The sequence below is a fragment of the Numida meleagris genome, chromosome 25 (genome assembly GCF_002078875.1).
Source record: "Numida meleagris isolate 19003 breed g44 Domestic line chromosome 25, NumMel1.0, whole genome shotgun sequence".
In the NCBI taxonomy this organism is placed as follows: Eukaryota; Metazoa; Chordata; class Aves; order Galliformes; family Numididae; genus Numida; species Numida meleagris.
In genome coordinates this window covers 3,775,330-3,791,068 of record NC_034433.1, presented here as the reverse complement: position 1 = coordinate 3,791,068, position 15,739 = coordinate 3,775,330, and the positions used below count along the sequence as shown (strand labels likewise).

The 15,739-nt window shown below is 53.4% G+C and overlaps 1 protein-coding gene across 1 annotated transcript in view; it reads left to right on the top strand.

The window, feature by feature from the left end:
- Positions 1–14,126, top strand: part of SLC16A1 (solute carrier family 16 member 1) — a 15,497-nt gene extending 1,371 nt beyond the window's left edge. The window contains exons 2-5 of the mRNA XM_021377325.1: positions 7,001–7,258; positions 9,526–9,669; positions 10,189–11,052; positions 11,374–14,126. Of these exons, the coding sequence (XP_021233000.1) occupies positions 7,042–7,258; positions 9,526–9,669; positions 10,189–11,052; positions 11,374–11,654 (1,506 nt within the window). The 5' untranslated portion in view covers positions 7,001–7,041 and the 3' untranslated portion in view covers positions 11,655–14,126. The remainder of the gene's footprint in view (positions 1–7,000; positions 7,259–9,525; positions 9,670–10,188; positions 11,053–11,373) is intronic.

Sequence of the window (15,739 nt, the reverse complement as noted above, 5' to 3'; positions counted from 1 at the left end):
GCAGCAGGCCGGGCTGGGTGATATCCTGAGTGGGTCATTAGGACCACCGCGGCCTGCTGCTGCTGTCTGGGGCAACATGGCAGCCCTCACCAGAGTGTAGGAATGCGCCTACATCCTGTGGCTTCTGCATCGCTGTCTGCCCCCAGCACATACTGGGGGCTGTGGGGTTGTATCGGTCCGGGAGGGGCCTTTTGTGGCCTCTGGAGCATTCACTCATCTCAGGGTGAGGCGCGCAGGGCCAGGTGGTGGGCAGCACATCAGGAAAGGCTGTGGTGCTCACAGTCCTGTAACTGCACTGGGAATGGGCACAGTGTCTGAGGGGCTCCCACCTGCCCCATAGTTGCGGCCTGCGCTGGGTTTACTGGGTGTTCTTGGGCTTGTTTTCTTCCTGTGTCAGGAACCTTTTAGTTCCATCACAAGGCACCTAAAGTGTAATGGTGTTTGTTTTCTTGCTCTTCTGTGTGCCTGAAGCTGTTCTGTGGTGCACAGGCATCCCTTTCTCATGCTAAGTGAGGTAATTTGGTGTGGGCTGCCTCCTGGGTGCCTCTGCTCTCAGGCTTTTCTGGCCCTAGAGAAGAGCAAGGATGAGAAGTGCCACTGCCCTCAGTGCTGCTGGGGCTCAGGACCCCCCCCTCCCCCCCTCAGGCCCCATGTGCTGGCCTCAGAGGAGATTTCTCCATCTTCAGCTAGTCCCTGTGTGTTGGATCTTCCAGCTACACACAGGTGTGCTGTCAGCATGCTGCAAGCTTCCCTGCGGTGTCACAGCTGTGGCCATATCCTGTCCTGGCCTTCCAGGCAGAGGTGTGAGACCATCACCCCCTCTTTGCCCACCAGGAGGTGGTTCCTAATCAAAAGGTGCCAGTGGTGTATCTGCTCTCAGTCACACTCTGCTCTCACACTTGCCTTGATTTATCTGGCAGCTAAGGTGGAAAATACTCAGACTTGTACAGGGCCGGAGGCTTGCGTGATTCCATTCCATAGATCCTTCATGAAGAGTTGAAAAGTTGCACGTAGCCTAAGGGAGGCAAGTTGTGTCTAAGCGCTTTAGTGTTAATGTTGTAGTTTTATGACTTCTCCCATTTCCTTCTGTGGAATAAGCCTATAATAGCAACCTTTCTGATTAAGAAAGCAGGAGCCTCTTGCCATTATTGTCTGAATGACTCATTTTGAAATGCTCCCTTCAAGCTGCTGCTGTGTAATGGTGCTGCAGCCAAAGAAAGTTCGTGTGGGGCTGTAGTCGGTTCCCAAAACCACAGTCCCGCAGGTGGTGTCAGGTAATCTCTGTCCACATAGCTGCAGCTGCCTCCTCTGTGCCTGCTGCTTGGGAGGCTTTAAAAAGGGATGAGATGGATGTGGCTGAGAACAAAGGCGACTGGCTGCTGCCCTGAGGGAAGAGAGGGGCGGTTGTTTTGACCGAAACAGCTGTGTGGCTCTGAGGTTCTGCAGCCCCACACAGTGAAACCTGGAGTGGCTGCGTCCTTGGCTGTGCGTATCGATGTCTCATGAAAGAATGCCGGTGCTACTTGGTACCACATTTTTCTCATTCTGAGAATTTCTTGGCAAGGCACAGATTGTCTTTGAGGCATTCCTGAGTGCTGCAGTGCTGAGGTTGCTGTGTGGAGTGAAACATCTCTGCTCCTGTCGAAGTGTGGTCTGCACCTGGGGCATGGTGGTGTGAGACTGAAACCTGCATGAGGGGATGCTGAGAGCCACAGCCCTCCTGGGATGGGGTTGGATGGCTGCAGGTGGGCTGAGGGCTGTGCTGTATTGGGAGAGCCCAGTGGGAGCTGTGCCACAGTGCTTTATGGCCACCACCCTAGAGCTGTGGATCAGAGGGTCTGGAAGAGCTCTGCTTGATTCATGGTAATTGTAATGTGAAAAAAATCAGCCAGGGTTTTTTTCCCCTTGATCCTTCTGGTTGCTTGCTTAAGCTTGCTTCATGCTTTCTCATACTAGTAAGGCTCCTGGTCCTTGCTCAGACAGGCTGAGATCACTGGTGGTAATACCTGGAGACAGCCTGGAATGGGTGCTTGTAATTGACCTGTTTTGATGGGAGAAATTGGTACCTGCTTTCTTGTTTTGTTTTTCCTTCCTGCCCTGCTTAGTGCTTCTGGCAAACAATCTCGGTGTCCTGTTGCATCAGCTCCCTCCAGTCAGGAGGGCAGTGCTGATGGCTGCGGGCAGCGAGGAGCTGCCTGGCTGGGGTCAGTGTGCAGCGGTGCAACCTCCTTGCAGCCCACGAGCTTCCCACTGTGGGAGATTATCTTCAGATCCCTACATGCTCTGTCCTCGGCCGCTGTTTGTAGTGGCTGATGCTCAAGCAGAGCCCCGCAGCCCTGCTGAGGTGAGTGCTCGCCCGCTTGGTGCTGGTGAGTGGGCTGCTGTGCACCTCTGATCCTGCACTGCAGGCTGGGGCTTGCACTGCTGTGGGATCCAGTGCTGAGCAAAAGGTGAAGGCAGCCACCACTGGCACCTTTGCTGAGGAGCACGAAGCCATGCCTTCTGGCGTCTGGTTGTCTGCTTGCCAGGCCGGCAGACTGCAGCATGTTTGGGGCCCTGCTGGCCATCCTTGGGCAGAGGAGGGGTGCTGAGCAGGCTGTGCTGTGGCTGGTGAAGGAACCTTGAGCTCATCTGCGTGGGCTGCTGTCCTTGGGCAAACTTTACACGCTACTGACCTCGCATCACCCTGGGAACAAACGCTTCAGCTGAGCAGGACCTCAATTGAGTATTGTGTTGGTGCAGAGTCCCTGCAAATGCTGGGTCGTCACGTATGCCATGCACAGCCAGGTTAAAACCCTGGCTGGGGCACTCACTGGAATCACACCCCCACGCTTAATTCTGTAAATGTGCTTAAAACCAGTGGAAGCGGTGTCTCATAAGTTTGTAACAATCTCTATTTGATCTTTCCTCTGGCCAGCAAATGTCCTGATTCGAAACTGTGAAGTGTAATTTACTCTCCCCAGTTCACAGTTGTTAGCAGCTCCATCTCCCCAGCAATAAGCATGAGCCTTCAGCTCAGGCCAGGGAACTCTGAAGGGTGCTTGGGTTCTGCCCTGCATCCTGTCTGCCCATGGCAGCTCAGTGAGCCCTGCCACTGGGGGAAAGGCTTTAAAAGCACCTGAGACAGTGAGTGTGATAGGGAGCGTGTGCTTGGTGCAGTAAGATCCTGAGTGGGAGGGATGGGTGTGAGGGGACAGGCAGGGATCTGCAGGGCCAGGGTGCTGCCCACAGGGAGAAGCCTCTTCTGCCCTGAAAAAGAGTGCTGTGAGGTTACCTTTGAAAAGGGATTGCCCCAGAAATATTTTGCAGTATTTGCAGTGCCTTATAAATGTGAGCCTCTGTCTCTCTCCTCCGGAATCCTGCCAATCTGGGGCTTTAAAAAGCACAGCGATTTGCTGGGTTATGTAAGTAGAAGTCTTTAAAATCTTCCTGATCCAGGCACCTTCAAAGAAGAGACCACAGTAGCAGCGTGTAGGACCTGGGAGAGGGAGAGTATTGTGGTCTTCCCCAGGATCTGTTTCCATTCAATACAGCCTGGATGGCATAAAAAGCCTCAACTTCTGCTCTTGCCATTGCTATGCAGGATGAGGGCTTGCTGTAGGCTACCTGTTCCTGCAGGTTTGTCAGGAATTTACAGGCTAGCAGATGTGATACTTGCAGTCATTACTTGGTCTCATCAGTCTTAATTACTGCAAGTATGGTTGCTTTGTTTCCTAATAGGGTGAACTGTAGCTGGCTGCCTGGCAGCTGTGAATACGATTTCCAAACACATCTTACATGTTGCTGCTCTTCCAAAACAGAACTGTAAATGTCATAACTGTTCGTTTACTTTATATTTTTTTTTGCAGAGGGGAGGGAAGATTCTCTTTGGACTGGCTGCCTTGCGTGTGCTTTTTCTTTTCCATTTGAAACCTTCCTTTGATAGAAGGAGAAGTATTCTAAAACTGGTCTTCCTTAATGAGGATTTGTAATGAGTCAGGGAAAAAATGCTGTGACATGCAGAGCTCCTGTAAACCCTCTGGCATCAAACTTTGGGGATCTTGCTTAATGGTCTCCAGCTTCAGTCCAAGGCTTTTTGACTATGCGTTGGCACGGCAAGAGAGGTTGTCTCGCTCTTCAGAAGTCTTTTATGGAAGGATGCCACCTGAGCAGCCACAGGAAGAGGCATGAGCCCAGCCATGGTGATTTTTGGCACAGCTGAGCTGCTTGGGAGTGATGGTAGAACTAAACCTGTGTTCCCCCAACACCTCAGCAATACCCTCAGCTTTCTGCTTTATGGCTGTTACTACCAATGGCCTTTATTTGTGCTGTCAAGTAGTTTGTATTGACTAGGAGCTGGTTCTTTTTTGTTACCAAAATGCAGTAGGTTTTTTTTTTTTGCCATTTTGGGCAAATTGGAGTAGTTAGGTGATGCCTTAAAGCTCACTGGGTGCTGTGAGAGCTCAGTATGACTCACAACCCAAGAGCGAGCTGGAGGCTGAGTAGTGTGCCTGGAGGTGGTGCAAAACCCCAGTATTCCTATCAGCTTTCCAGCAGTGCATAACTCATGGGTGGTTTGCCTCCACAGCCAGAGAGCAGAGTGCATGGTGGCTGCTTGGGGTGAGCTGCACAGGGCTCGGCTGTGCTGTCCCTGCTGGAGATCAGCCAGTGCCCACGGCAAGTTGAGCTGATGGGGGTTGCTCAGAAGAGCATGCTGTGAGGGATTCCTGTGTCTGGAGGAGCCCATGTGCTCATGACTGTCATGTGCTGCGCTGGCCGGAGTGTGGGCAAAATACCCTTCCAGCCAAAAAGATCCATGCCTGGGTCAGGCTAAACCAGTCTTAAAGGCTTAGAGCAGCCTCGGGTGCTGGGCTCCCTCTGGTGCGGGGCTGGCTGCCTCCTCCTGCCCGCTGGCCCAGGGCTGCTGCTTGGCAGGTGGAGCTGCAGGGCCACCTGGGGCCTGGCCTCTGCTGTGAGGTGAAAGCGATCCGGGCACCAGTGGGAAGGAGCCAGCTGCCAAGAGCACGGGGGAGCGCGCCAGGTAGATGCTGGCATGCAAGCGGCTGTGGATGCGATGGTAATCGCAGCGAGCCCAAGCGGATGCGTGCTATAAATAGGGTGCATCGCACCTCTGTGCCAGTTAGTGTGCTGCTCCATCTGAAGCTGTCCCTGCATTGTGGTGTCACTTACAGGAGCTCTGAAGAAATGCCTTGTGCTCGATTATGTCTTCAGCTCAAAACCTGAGCCAGCAGAGCAGAAGATTGTACAAGAGGGTTTAGGCTCTGTGCTGAAGGAGCTCTGTGTCCCCTCTGTGCTCGTGAGGCTTGGTGTGAGCAGGGCTGGGGGAGCCCTGCAGTGCTCCTGCTCCATGCTTTGCCCTTCTGGGCTGCGCTGCCTGCAGCGGGCATCGTGCTGAGCAGGAACCCAGCGCTGAAGGCATCGTGAAATCTGCAGGGGCACGCAGGAGTTTCAGGGGTTGTGGCAGTTCCTGTTGTTTTGCATACGGTGAAATGCATATGCGAGCAGCTGATGTGGTAGTGTTTCCTCTGTGGGATGGATTGTGCTGCTCTCTGCTGTCTGAAGCAGCCTTGTTTTTCAAATAACCACAGCTGCAAGGTGTGTGCCAGCTGTGCAGTGAGTACAGGAGCTGTAGTGCTGGGGGTGCGTGAGCAGCCATGTCCCAGCTGTGTTCCCTTGTGCTGGGCCGCCCGTCCCCCGCCCTGCCTCCTTGAGAAGGATCCCGTGCTTCAGCAGATACAGATGAGATTTCCCTGTTTGTTTTCTAATCCCTTCTGGTTCTGAACTTTTCGAGGCGACTGCTTCTTACACCTGGGTGCTCTCATGAAATCCTGCGGCCTTTCTGGTGTCAGAGGAGGGGTTTAGCAGTGCTGGGTTGTGGAGTGGCTGTGGGGGTGTCCTGGGAGGACTGGAGCACCTCCTCCTCCCTGCCCTCGGGAAGGACAGAGCCCTGGCAGCATCCCACTGTTGTTGCTCACAGCTAAGTTTAGCTGCAGTCTGTGACCTTCGGGGTCTGCAGGACTAACGGGTGTGCTGTCTTGACGCCTGCCTTTTCTCTGCAGAAACAGAGTCGTGGTTTGTGCACGCAGTTTTCTCTGCTGGGTGTGCATTTAATTACCTGGGGGTGCTGCCCTGCTGTGGGCAGCCCTCTGCAGTGTGGGGTAGTTGCTCAAGAGGACTTCAGTAGTCCTTTCCCTCCTTAGTGATTCCCTGTTGCAGGGTTTCCCAGATTTCCCTGCCTGCCCGTTGGCTGCAGGAGCCCCAGCCCACCTGCCCCTCACCTGCCTGCATGGAAGCGCTGGCTGCTGGCCAAAGCACTGACATCTTCCTGACGTTCTGTGGGTGATGGATGAGAGAGGTGCGTGTGGATCTGCTGGGATGCTGCTCGTCAAATGAGAGCAGGTTTTGAGGTTTCCAGCCCAGATTAGTTGGGTTCTGCCAAGAGCAGCATTCATGGAAAAACTGCAAGCAGTTCGGTGCTTGCGATGCCAGTCGCCCCATTCCTAGCACGCTGGGTTGTTTCTGCAGTGCACTGGGGCTGTGCTGGGGGTCCCAGGCCCCAGCCTGATGGGTGCTGCGTTGTGGGACCTAGTGGGGCCCAGCCTGGTGCTGCAGTCAGAACAGCCATGTGCATGCCTTCTTTTTGTCACTGTGCCCAGCTGCTCTTGGCAAGATCGCTGCTTTCCCTTTTCAGCTTATAATAGGATATCATCTCTTAAATACGTACCTTATAAATACCTGCTTGCCAATGCTTTTAAAGGCCACCAGTGATCTGAGCATGTGATTTCAGATAACCTTCCAAGGCCTGCCTGCAAACCTGGGTTCTCCCCACTGGGAGCAGCATTCCTGCAGGGAGCTGGGGTGCTGGTGTTGCTGCCAGCTTCCTTGGCAGCACTAGGGGTTGCTGGATGTTGTGCTGACCTTGTGGATGGGGCCCTGCGTAGCAGGGGAACAAGGATACAGCAGTCTGCACTCAGCTGAGACGTATCTTTGTCCTTTGCAGATCTTTGAGCCCCAACCGATTCATCGCCAGCCTCATTCAAGATGCCACCGGCCATTGGAGGCCCTGTGGGATACACTCCTCCTGAAGGAGGCTGGGGATGGGCTGTGGTCATCGGAGCCTTCATCTCCATTGGATTTTCCTATGCCTTCCCCAAATCCATCACTGTGTTCTTCAAAGAGATTGAGGTCATCTTCAATGCATCTAGCAGCAAAGTCTCATGGATCTCCTCCATCATGCTGGCCGTTATGTATGCAGGAGGTAAGAGAACTGAGGACAGCAATGCATGTGCTCTTGCATTGGAGTATGGAATGCTGGGTCTCATTAATTGCATCTTGCTGTAATGACAACAGTCAAAACGTTGCTAAAAGTTGGAATTCTCTCATTACATGAGAGCAAAATTTCCTTCACAAGCTTGCTTGAAGTAGATTGCTCAAAGTTCTTTTCAATGCCCAGAATGCCAAAGCTGGGTTAATCTGTCCTCCTCAGCAAAGCTGTAGGTAAATTCTTTCCGGGGAATTACAACTTGTGTAATTCTGCCCTTGTTCTTGTAACAGTGTGTGGCTGAGGGTCTGTCTGCCCTCAGCGCATGCTGAAAGGCTGGGGAGAGTAGCTGTGCTGAGCACAGAAGCCCTCTTATAGGGTCTTTTCCTGGTTCAGGACACTAATTTTTGAATCCAGCAAGCCCTGACTGCCTACCAGAATCTGTTCCCTTTTCTGGTCAGGTCTGACTGCTGAAATGTGTTCTAGAGCACACTGGGAACGGATGTAGTCTGCTCTTCCCCATTGCTGCTGAGCAGTGCCTTAGACAGCTTGTGCTGTTTGGAGATGGCAGCATGCACTGGAAGAGCAGAAACAGGAGCAGAATAAAGCCAGCTACTTAAAGTGAAACAGCTCCCCTCTTCTGTGCTTCAGAAACTGCTTGGAGTCTCTTAATCCCCAGGCTGTGCATTTTATGCTTTCTTTTACACCAGCAAGTAGCAGGCAGACTGTGCTCTGCTGGGGTGATGTGTTTCCAGTCCTTGCATCTCCTGTCCCTAAGCCCTGGTGCCTTGTGCCAGCCTGCACATGCAGTTTTGCACCGGGTAGCCTGGCTGAAAGAAGTTCTTATTGGGACCCTGCTGTTGTGTGTGCTTCAGAGGCGAATCAGAGCTTGTGCTGCTGCCATCCCCAGCTGGCAAGGTGCCCGGTCTTATTTGCATTTCAGCATCAAAAGGAGCTGATGTTAGTGGCCTGGCTGAGCATGAGGCTTTTCCTTTTGGGGAACAGGCTCTGCTTTGTCCTTGCTTAGCAAGCGAGGCAGCGGGCACATCTCTCTGCTCCAATGTTATAACAAGCTTGTAAACAGTGTAGCTGCCTTAATGAGGCTTGATCTGGGCCATTCCTTATCCTAGTGCACTGAGAATAGTCCCTCTGCGTGCCCCCAGAACTTGTGATGCCTGGTGCTCCTTGGACTTGTGGTAACATTTGCCTCTAATCCTGAAGACTCCCTTGTCCTGTGCCCTGTGCTGATGCTGCCAGCTGCTCATCCTGAACTGTGCATCAGATCCAACAGCTCACTGTTTTTTGCACAACTTGCTGTCACCTTCACCCAGGCAGATGCATCCCACTGGCCTGGTGGAGTGCATCCTCCTCCAGTGGAGCTACTACAGTAGCAGCTGGGCTTCCCAAATGTTCACCAGGCTTTGTTTAAACTAGGCAGAAAGGTCAAGTAGTGTCTGAGGACCCATGAATAACATGTTGACAACCTTGCTATCTGTTAATGGTAAAACTAGGTCTGTTAATATTCAATGGATGTTCATTCAGTTTATTTAAATACATTTTAGTATCTGTAGAGCATGCTTTGCAGTATCTAATCACTGTTTGCTTTGGGTTAAAGCTCTTGATAATGAAGCACTTAAAAGGCGGTGTGCGGAGCAATTGGGCTGCTCCTGCCTCAGGGGGTAGCGGTGAAAACGTTGCCTCAATCTCCCTGGCACAGTGCAGGGGTCTTCCCTTCTGCGAGCCTTTGGTGCACTTTGCCCAGCACCCATCAAGGCTTCATGGCCTTGTCCTCCATCAGAAACCTCATGTTGGAAGCAAGCTGTCACTGTGTAATGCTATGCCCAGCCCCTGGGCCGTGGTGGCTGCAGAGCACCAGTCAGGGCTTTTGCCCTGGTCCCTGGGAAGCTGCTGGGCAGCTGGAGGCCTGGCAGGTTCCTGCGTAGCCCATGGAAGGCTGCTTGCCCTGGGAAGTTGTGGCTTTCAGCAGCTGTAAACAGCTTCTGGGGCTCTGCAGGGCTGCAGTCGCTGGCACTTGCTAGAGTCTTGCTTTTCCAATCGGGATTTCAGCGTGTGCTTTAACCAGATGTCACTCTTATCTCCAGCTGTCTTTGGTCCTTCTGTCCTTCCCCCTTGTCCCAGTTCCCTTGCTGGGTGAAATGGCACTGTGCAGAAATGAAGCCTATGGCAGCAGGCTTCCTGCGTGCCTGTCTGCCTGGTCTCGTGCAAAGGTAACTCATCTGTGGGCATGTCTCCTGTGACTCCAGGTCCCATCAGCAGCATCCTGGTGAACAAGTACGGCAGCCGGCCCATCATGATCGTGGGTGGGTGCCTCTCAGGCTGCGGTTTGATTGCAGCCTCTTTCTGCAACACCGTGGAGGAGCTCTACTTCTGCGTGGGGGTCGTAGGGGGTAAGTGCATCTGTGCTCTAATGGGATTGCAACTGAGAAGCCTTTCTCAGAGGAGCAACTTCTGTCTAGTAATTCTTAGGAAATACCTACTATGAATTTGCGTAAGTCCCAATTCCCTTGCGTCATCTAGTAAGAGGATGGCCCCGGTGATGCAATGCAGAAGGAATGTAAGTGCACAGGCACTCATTCGCCTACTTAAAATAGAAAGCCTCCCATTATTCCTGTCTCAGGTTAGGGTTGTGCCACGCTAGTAAATGTAAAGTCTGTCATGGGTCATGGCAGTTCTCTCTTTTCAGCTCTCCTAACTCGTGCACGCAGCTTGTCCTCCCAATTACCTCCGCAGTGGATGTTGAGGTGTGAGTATTGCTCATACAGGCTGAAAGTTAATACAGCTGAAGTGGTACCATTGAACACAAAGAGCTGAAGCCCTGATCTCTTGCTCCTCTTACTCAGCCCCTCTGTCATCCCTGCTTGCTTGTAGGGATGTAGAACTCTGAATCCTTCATTTCTCCTCTTCAGGCCTTGGACTTGCATTTAACCTGAACCCTGCCTTAACCATGATTGGCAAGTATTTCTTCAAGAAGCGTCCCCTGGCGAATGGACTGGCTATGGCGGGCAGCCCTGTGTTCCTGTCGACCTTGGCACCTGTGAACCAGCTCTTCTTTGGCATATTTGGCTGGCGAGGAAGCTTCCTCATCCTCGGTGGTCTCCTGCTGAACTGCTGTGTTGCTGGGTCCCTCATGCGGCCGATTGGTCCCAAGCCAGACCAGCTCAAAAAGGAGCCCACTAAAGAGGTATTGCAGGAAGCTGGGAAAGCGGTGAAAAAAGGCGATGGTGATACAAGCACAGACCTCATTGGTGGCAAGTCAAAGAAAGAGAAGAGCACACTTTTCCAGACGATCAACAAGTTCTTGGACCTGTCCCTCTTCACGCACAGAGGCTTCCTGCTCTATCTCTCAGGCAATGTGATCATGTTCTTCGGGCTGTTCACTCCCTTGGTCTTCCTCAGCAATTACGCAAAGAGCAAGAAGATTGCCAACGAGTCTGCAGCCTTCTTGCTGTCCATCCTGGCCTTTGTAGACATGGTAGCCAGACCTTCCATGGGACTGGTGGCAAACACCAAGTGGATCCGGCCGAGAGTCCAGTATTTCTTTGCCATCTCTGTGATTTACAATGGAGTGTGCCACCTTTTGGCCCCTATGTCCACCACCTACGCTGGGTTCTGCATTTATGCTGGTTTCTTTGGCTTTGCCTTCGGCTGGCTTAGCTCGGTGCTGTTTGAAACCCTGATGGACCTGGTGGGAGCGCAGAGGTTCTCCAGTGCCGTCGGCCTTGTGACCATTGTGGAGTGCTGCCCTGTGCTTCTGGGACCTCCCCTGCTCGGTAGGGTGCCTCTGTGCTGCCTCTCCTGGTCTGGCCTTGCTGTGGGGCTATGGGTCCCACCTGTGGGTGATGCTCCCCACTCCCGTGAGGCTCTGTGCCTGGGTGGAGGTGAGGGAGGGTGAGCAGCAGCCCTGGACCTGCTCTGACATCAGAGGTGGGCTGAGCCCTGCCACAAGCTGGGGGAGCAGGGCCCAGAAGGAATAGGCCTAAAGCAAAAGGAGTGGGCTTGGACTGCTCTTGGGAACGCTTCCTAAACCTGGAGCAGTTCCCAGGCAGCACTGGAGGTGGTCTTGCTAAACTGTCCCCTCTCTGTCCCATCAGGTAAGCTCAACGACATGTATGGTGACTACAAGTACACGTACTGGGCCTGTGGGGTCATCCTCGTCATCTCTGGGATCTACCTCTTCATCGGGATGGGCATCAACTACCGCCTGGTGGCCAAGGAGCAGAAGGCGGCGGAGGAGAAGACGAAGAACGAAGGGAAAGAGGAGGAGACCAACATCGATGAAGCTGAGAAACAGAAAGAAGCAAACAACGACGTGGCTACCTTGCCTCAGAAGAGCACAGAAGACGGTGTCAAAGAGGAAGAAAGCCACATGTGAGGGACTGGTTTTAATCCCAGTGTGTCGGGGGAAGCGCCGCTGTCCTGAAGCGGTGTCTGGGGAAATGCTCTGCTCGTGTTGAGCGGCTGTGAGAAGTGTTTAAACCAGGTGTTCATTTTTAACCAGGCTCTGAACTGTCTTTCCATCTGTGTTCAACAAAGGTAACAGAGCTACATGCGCAGTATCCTCGCATGTTTGGGGTGGGGTGGGGGAAGGGATGACTTTTTATATTCTGGCTTTTTAACAGTAACTTGATTGTACTAATATGTGCCTTACAGTCTTCAAATCTAGCTGAATCTGAATGAGCCTTAACTCTACTCTAAGCCGTGCTTTAGCTCTGTGTTCTGCTCGGGGTATGATGTGTGTGCGTACGTGTGTATCTTGGGGAGTTCTGTTGTTAAAAGCCATACAAAGTGGGATACTGGGTTTGTTGGAGCACGATAGATGTCAGGGCTGAGCCCCAGATGGATCCTGCTTCACACGCTTCTTACTGCAGGCTCTGGGCATGGGGGCAGTGGGTCTTCAGCTTCCATGCCGGATGCCTCCTGGTTCTGTTAGGTGGCCTTCAGGCATGTTTTGAAAACCTTTAGCTACTGTAGTTCTTAAAAATCCTTCGTTTTGTAGTTTTGTTCTCACGGGATGACCAGGTTGGAGAAGGACGGCCGCAGTTCGTGTCAGGCAGCATCTTCTGTGCGGTCGCTCACTCTGGAGCAGACCCTCTGGGGTGCATCAGTCCCCCCCCCAGCAAGGCACGACCTGGCTGCTGGCGTCTGCACCCACGGGTGGGGAACCTGGCACTGCTGAGGCAGAGACTCTTCTCAGTGTAACAAGATGCAATATGTAATGTGTATGAGTGGAGCTCAGCTGGCACCACAGCGGGGCCTGGGGCAGGTGGCAGTCCCTTGGCCAATCCACAGCAGGTCCAGGACAAGCTTCCACCTGGGAGACACCAGCCCAACGTCCTATCCAGCCATGACAAGTGGGTTTGGATGCTTAGTGCTTTGCAGACTGAAGGGGCCAGATGGACCAGACTGTTGTAGATGCATCCTTGAGACAGGCATTCTGCTTTTCCTCTTTTATCTCTTAGAAAAACCTCTTTTACTTGCTTCTGTTCAACTTAGATCTTAAGGTGATGGTTGCCTTACCGCTCTCATCTAGGACATGTAAAGGGGGAGGAAAGAATTTGTAAGTATTTATTTTTTATTTTTTAGTGTTGGAAAATATCTCAATGTACGTGGAGCAGGTTAATGGCTCTCAAGTTATAGTACACATTGATCAGAAATCTTGTGAGAGGCTGAGTATTTTTTTCAAATAAACTTCTTTTTTTACAATTATCCCTCTAATGTTTAACTTTTCTTTCACGCTGACAGCATGTTCCAGAAATGTGCCAGAGGAGATGTGTATTTCAGGCTGGTTCTGGGGAGACGAGTGGGGTTAAAGCAGTAGGCTGACCAGTCAGGTATGGTGCAGAGCAGTTCCGTAGCAGGTCCTTGTGTTGTGCGAGAGAAGAGGCAGCAAAGAAACTTGGTGCTTCCCTTTGAGGATGGCTGAGCCTCTGTATGCAGATCTCTTCCTGCAGCAAGAAGCTCCTTGGCCTGAAACTCCTGCCTGCAGGAGACAGTGTCTTTTCCCATGGGCCTGGCCAAGGCTGACACAGTGCCCGACATGGGCTGTGTAAGAGTGCATGTGTGTGCATGCCTGTGTACGTGTCTTACGGCTTCGCTTGCAGACTTTGCATGTTGAGAAAACACAGCCTTGGGGAGAAACTGAGTTCCTACCTGCTTCTCCAGCTGCACAGAGCTGCTGCTAGTAATGTGTGTGCCCTGCTTGGGCTGGAAGCTGCTGTGGCTCCAGCAAGGGATGAAGTGTGTGTTTTGTGCCTCTTTCAATCTCTTTGTCTGCGAGATGACAACAACCAAGTGTTTCTATGCACTCTGTTTTTAGAGACAGCTTTCCTCTCTTTTTAGCAGGATGTCTATGAAAGCCCTAAGGTTCCTCTTTATTGCCCAGTGGGGGCCACTTCCTTGTCTGCTCTGTGGGCAGGGCTGTGATGGAGGGGCTCCTGCCCCAAGCCCTGCTGCAGCCTCTGGTGCTGTCTGTGCTGCTGTGGATGTCTGCAGGCCCTGTGCTGCCAGGAGGAGGGAACCCAGCTGCCCCATCAGCACCATGGGGTGCTTAGTGCCTGTGGTGGCCTTGCTCAGGGTGCTGGCTGCTCTGCCCTGCACCTCTCCTGGCTGCTGCAGTTCTCCATCGTTGTCAGCCAGCTCCAAATCTCACAGGAAAAAAAAAGGCCAGGGTATTTCATACTATAGAGTAACTTTATAAAGCCAACAGTATTTTTGTACAAAAGGACTTTATTGTACTGAGCTTGTAATACTGGAAAACCAAGTAATTGTATTTGTCGTTAAGTGCTGTGTCTATTGTAGTTACCATAACTGGTTCCTGTTGCAATAAACTAACCGTGATGAGCTGCGCTGTGGTCCCTGTTCTGTAGGCACAGATGGTTCCAGTGGAGCTGGGCCTCACCTGGTGCTAAGGGGGTAGCGTGGGTATGGAGGCTGAGCTGGTTGCTGTGCCCTGGGTGCTGGTTCCTGTGCCCACGGGGCATTCCTGAATGAGGATTCCCTCTGCGGAAGGAAGGGCTCAGCTCTAGCTGCTGTGCTTGACCCTGAGATAACATGAGGAGGCATCCTCTTCCCTGGAATCCAGTAGTACAATTACTGATACACCCTTTACTGTAAGTAACGCTGTTTTCCTGCCTGTGACTTCTGAAAGGCAGCTGGGCCGGGGGCCAATTTGGCCTCCTAAGGAAAAAATGTTTAAATAATCTCCTGTTTTGCATGGTGAGCTGATAATGCTCATTTCCCAATCCTGCTGTTCACTCGAGGTGACTGCTGGCACTGTGCAGCCCTCGGGGGCTGGCTGAGGGCTGCAGCCCTGCCATGGCATGGAGGTGATGAGGAAGGCTGCTGCGTGGCACGAGGAGTGCTGCAGCCCGGCATTGGGCAATGCGGTGACTCAGGCTTGAGGGTGTGGGCATGCTGCAGGTGGCTGATGGGTGGCACCGCGGCCTCTGCCCTGCAGCCTCCTTACTGCACTGCTCGGATCCCTGGGGAGGGAGCGGTGCTGCTGTGGGCAGCGTTATCCCCATGTGGGGCAGGTCGGGGTGTGAGGGGCTGCGGGGCACGGTGCCGGCCTGGCTGTGCTCTGCAGGAGTTATCGCAGGCGTTTCCTCGAGGCGCTCCGGCCGGCTGCCTTCCTTCCTCCCCGGAGCAGCAAAATAAAATTCCCTTCATAGCAGGTAGAATTGAGGAAATAGTTGGGAGCTAATTCCCATGGCGTTTGTTTTCCCAGCCAGCTGCGCTCCCTGGCCAGCAATGTGCAGCAGTAACCGGGGCTCTGGGGGGGGCGGGTGTGCTCTGTGGCTGCTGGCCAGGCTCACACCTCCCATCCCCGTGCCCGCTCCCCTCCTGCCTGCCCAGTTCCAGGTGGCTGGGGCATGCGCAGTGAGCTCCCCGTGACCCCCACTGGGGACATTGCCCCAGCGCCCCTGGCTCTGCGGGCTGTGCTGTGTCCCTGCCGGGTTGCCACAGACCAGGGCAGGAGGGAGGGGGTGAGCCCGGAGCCTTGCACGCACCGGTCCCGGCGGAGCAGCCTAATCCCCCCCATAATGCGCACAATCCCCTCCAAGATGAAAGGCGTGAGCCCAGAGCAGAGCTCATTCATGTGACAAGCATGAGGAGAGGATCTGGGTCCCTGCCCGCCGCAGGCCGGCTCCGCGCACGCGGGAGTTTGTTCAGGTTTTTCGGGAGCTTTGAGTTCTGCTGAGTCTGCAGCTCTGGCTGAGCAGTCAGGGCTGCTGCTCTGCAAACAACCTCCTCTGTTCCCAGCCGCCTTGCGAAGACACTGGCACGAGTTGTGCTGATGCCGTGCCGGGAAGAGGAGGCGGCGGAGCCGCCGGCCCAAGGGCAGCCACCCAGAAAAACCGAGTCTGGTTGGGGCTGGAGCTGGGAAGCGGGCTGCCCTGCGTGGGGCTGAGGCTGCAGCGTGCCCACAGGGGTGGCCGTGCCACACCACACTGTCCC